At 37.1% G+C, this 4,619-nt stretch overlaps 1 protein-coding gene across 1 annotated transcript; it reads left to right on the top strand.

Moving 5' to 3' along the window:
* The first annotated feature begins 857 nt into the window (after positions 1 to 857).
* On the top strand, positions 858 to 3,071 carry ermn (ermin). The gene is made up of 2 exons (XM_077199988.1): positions 858 to 1,006; positions 1,711 to 3,071. The coding sequence occupies exon 2, from the start codon at positions 1,728 to 1,730 to the stop codon at positions 2,088 to 2,090; it is 363 nt and encodes a 120-aa protein (XP_077056103.1). The 5' UTR covers positions 858 to 1,006; positions 1,711 to 1,727; the 3' UTR covers positions 2,091 to 3,071.
* The last annotated feature ends 1,548 nt before the right edge of the window (positions 3,072 to 4,619 follow it).

Here is a 4,619-nt window from a genome sequence, read left to right as displayed (position 1 = left end):
ATTGAGAAGCACCCCTTGACTAAGCTAAATTACAAAATAAAAAAGACGTGAAACATGAACGAACCAAAACCCAAACCAACATGACAATCAGATTCTGGGAGGATGACTATTTGGCATCTCAGTGAGATGTTAGACTGTGGAAAACTAATATCCACCTGTCAGAAGGTGTGTTATGCTTATTTAAAGGGGCTATATGCGTATTTCTGAAATTTAAACTCGCGACTGACACCTGTGGCCAAAAAATAGACCTGCTCTTCCTTTCTGCTCGCTCTCGCAGCGCGCGCTCGTACGTGCACACTTCACAAGTCATCTGCTGCAAGGAGGTCAACATTATGTTTACAGAGGTAAGAACAGTCAAATACATATTGTTTGAGATAAGTGTTCTCTTATCAAAACGTCAAATACGTAGCTGACACAAAAACGTCACATCCGCAGACAGCGCAGGAAAAATCCGACCCGACAGAAAATAGGAAAAATAGGATACAGGCTTATAGGTGCACCCACTGTGAGCGGACAAGGTGTCAGAATGCTCAACAGGAGATGTTTGAGTCACAAATGGTAAAATAAAGAGGCTATTGTTACGTTTATTTTGGGGAAAAAGCTGCATATAGGCCCTTTAAGTGTGGTAAACCCAACTTTGCAGTAAGAGAACCAAGAAATCTCCCGTTTTCAAAAAAGCTCAAAACTTTTCAAACTGAATGTCCCGTCTCAACCAATCTCACAATCCCATGCTCAGACCCAGAACGAGAAGCCAAACAACACATGGGGATGAGAATCTCATCAGCTCCGCCAATGAGAATGAGGCTGCGTCACCCAATGACAGCCAGATTCCATTGAGTCGTAAAGGGAGGGACACTGACACAGCCATGCACAGACTGCTCGCCACAAGAGACTACTTCTAAGCATCCTTCTCCTTCAGGGTCCACTCTTCTTCCCAAATCACAGGAACTGGAGTCAGACCCCACTAACAAACCTCACGCAGTACTGCTGAGCCAACAGGAACAAGGTAAGACACATTATTAAGTGAGTACAGTGAGGTTTTAGAGTTTGCGTAGATGTGGTGAATGGTTTCTGCGTTTGTACTGACAATGCAAATCTTCTCCATTGACTGTTCATTGGATTTGAAAGGTACAAGTTCACTTTTCACATTCAGGTGGTTCGGTTTACTTGTTCGAAGTGCATAAGTTGTTTTATGTTGAGAAAAAAAATAGTTTTAATAAGGTATTTCTAAGATAAATTTCATAACTATAAAGAGAACAGAAATAATACCTTCAAAGTGTTTGAAAGATGTCTAGACATGGTTACTTGAGATGTTTTTCTGTATTGATGAAACATCATGGCACTATTTTCTAATTCTTGAATATTATGTAAGGCCTCTCATTGTTGGAAGAATTGTGTACTCGCAGTTCTCATTCCAGCAGTTGGTCGCTTTGTTTAGTCAAATCAAATTAAAATTCCTCAAAACAACTTTGCATCTTTTGCCAAGTCTCTTTACCAAAAGTCTTTCCTAATTTGGACATGACAAACCATTGCGATTTATGAAAAGACACTGATTGTCAGTTGAATACCAACATTGGGTGATTTGGTGAAATTACAGCACATGAAAAACTATGTTAATTATCATACAAACTGTTATATGTTACATCTGAGAACTGGAATTCAAATAGAAGAGTTGTGTCTCTTTTCCTTTATCAACTGCTGCAATCACAGGACAGGAAGTGACATCAATGGAGCAGAACGCCAAGGACACATTTGAAGCTGAGAAAGAGCAAATGAATGGTCAAACCGAAGTACCTCAAGAGACGACGACATCTGAAGAGCCGGCGAATATAAAAGAGAATAAGAAAGAAGAGGAAATAAGTGTGAATAAAGCAGATGAGAATGAAGGGGGGAAAACGAAGGAAGAAGAGGAAGAAAACGAAGAAGAGGAGCCGGATTTCCAGCCTTCGGTTGAGATGTCAGTCCAAGAGTACGAGAAGGATAAAAAAGACCGGCCTGTTTGCAGGTACAACACTGTCTGCTACAGGAAGATTAAGAAAGGAAACACAATGCAGAGAATAGATGAGTTTGAGTCCATTCTGAATGTATAACAGTGGTGAATGTCGTCAGAGACATGCGTAAGAACTGAGTGCCGTCATCATGTATGTTTTCATGTGGTTTTTAAACTTCCTCATAGTTAAAAGACAAATGCTCACATGAACAGTATTTTATGACAATTTATTTTCTTTGTAGAAATCAGTAGTTATCTTTGAAGCATCAAGAAAGCAGACTCGTCTCTGATCAAGTTTAAGTAAACCCTCATCTGGCAGTGAACTGGAAAAACATTTATTTGTCTGCAAATTAGATTTTTCATTCATGAATGCTCCTCCAAATAACATGCAGTCTCTCTGACTGATGCAGGCCTGATCTATATTGTGTAAGTATGTGACCTCAACATGAATGAATTACTGGAAGAGAGCTTACAGTTACAGTAAAGCAGTATGGAGGACATTATTGTATTTCTGTTTAAAATGTCAAAAAAGGTTTTTGAACTCTAATGTAAACTTTCTAATGTTGTGATTATGGATATAGCTTTGTAAATAGTGCTCCCACCTTTTAAAATATAACACATAATAGTCATTTCAGCATTTTATCATTTCCCTATTTAGATCTATATATGTAACATAGGCATACAATCTGTGATTATATTTTTGGACAAATATTTTTCATTGTTTTCTATAATGCTACTGGATATCTACCATCAGTTTAAAAAAAAGTTTTTGCCTTAAATTTTTAAGTTCAATCAACTTGGATGTTTAAGTCATACTTAAATTACATTTAACTGACTTTAAAAAACGAGTTCAATCTTGTTTAACTTTTACAAGTTTTTTCCCCAAAAAAAGTTGTTAAAGCAATGTAAAACCATATGTTGTCATAACTTATTGATCATATCATTTTATTTACAGTGATACTAGAAACTGCATTGCATGTAATCTGTTCAAATTGTTGAGTCTCTCTTTCTTTCTGACTGCAGAAAACTGCAAAATATGTTTTTGTCCCAATGACTTCGAATTAAAAAATCTGTGCAATAATTTGCTTGAGAATTGAGATATTAAATTCAAATGTATTTACATAATATAATATAATATAATATAATATAATATAATATAATATAATATGATATAATATAATGTAATGTAATGTAATGTAATGTAATGTAATGTAATGTAATGTAATGTAATGTAATGTAATGTAATGTAATATAATATAATATAATATAATATAATATACTTATCCACTAGATGGCAACATTGTTTTGGCTTGATCTAAAGGTAAGGACAGAGGTTTGCATGACCTGCCTCTTTCTACTTTTACAAACAGCATTTCTGTTAATGGGTCTTCATTGGAATTTTGAACATTATATGTGAAGTCTAAGTTAAATCCTGATTGTTTTGGGTCCTGTTATGCATATCTGTATAGAATTGAAACATTCATCAGCTAAAGAAAATACATGGTCATGGATTACTTGTAACAAATAATCTAGACAACCCTTTATAAACCAATCTAATATACAACCACACTAAAATGACAACCTAATAAAATAAAACTTTGACCAATTAGAATGAAGAAGTAAGACCAACAAATTGTTTACCTTTGTTTAACTAATCATTTGTATGTGGCATCTAATGTAAGTATAATCAATGTAATGAGATATTTACTGCAGTGATTAGTTTCATTTGGGTGTTTATGACCCGACGGACTCTTTTATTTATGTCTCTGTGCTTCTGGCCCCTCTCTAATTGCTCATTGGGAGTCTGTGTGGGTTTGGTGTTGTTTCGTCTGTTAGCTCTATAAATGCTTGAACTTTACAATACAAATCTCACTAATTGCTTTTATTTGAAGGCAGTTTATGAATATCACCTCCATGCCTCCAAGCACATTACCTGCTGCTGCCTGATCATAGTGTATTACAGGTTACTTTAATGTTTTCATAATTCTGCTGTAGGTTTATTTAGGCAAAACGAGACAGGGCTTTTGGCCTGGCTTGTTTAAGTCAGGTCCGGGCCTCATTTGAATGGTGACAAATGTCATGCTGCCATGGCAACGGGAGGTTTGTGACTGTTGTGGTGCACCGTCCCTGGGCTGGGGGTCGGAAGGCACTTCCTGGGCAACACACGTCCCCTGTGGTTTAGGGTCGTAATTGACCTTTCCTGACAGAGCGGTGCGGCTTTTCATTCTCCCTCGCTCCATCACTTTTCTACTGTTTCCTCTTTCTTTCTTTCTTTTTTTCTGTTTTTGTCGCTCTCACTCTCTCTATCCCCCCCAGAAAGCAGGTTGCATCACGGTGGGCTGAAATGCCACTCTTGGCCCGGGGCTTTTACGCAGCTCGTTCTGACTTCCTCTGGCTCTCTTTGCCTGTTTGAGGCATGTTTACGCAATAACTACCATGCGCTTGTCTGCTAGTTTTATGGTAGAGGAACTGGAGAAGGTTGTTTTTTTATCAACTCTCCTCCCTTTTAAAGGAAAATAAAATATTAGACAGGTTTCAGTCTGGTTTTAGAGCACAGTACAGAATCTGTTCTTTTGAAAGCGTTGAATGATCTTTTACTAAGTGCTGATGCGGGTAAATGTGTCGTTCT

This window comes from Siphateles boraxobius, unplaced genomic scaffold (assembly GCF_051911475.1).
Source record: "Siphateles boraxobius isolate OS27281-9 unplaced genomic scaffold, OSU_SipBor_1 41, whole genome shotgun sequence".
NCBI classification, from domain to species: domain Eukaryota; kingdom Metazoa; phylum Chordata; class Actinopteri; order Cypriniformes; family Leuciscidae; genus Siphateles; species Siphateles boraxobius.
This window is presented reverse-complemented; position numbering and strand designations above follow the sequence as displayed.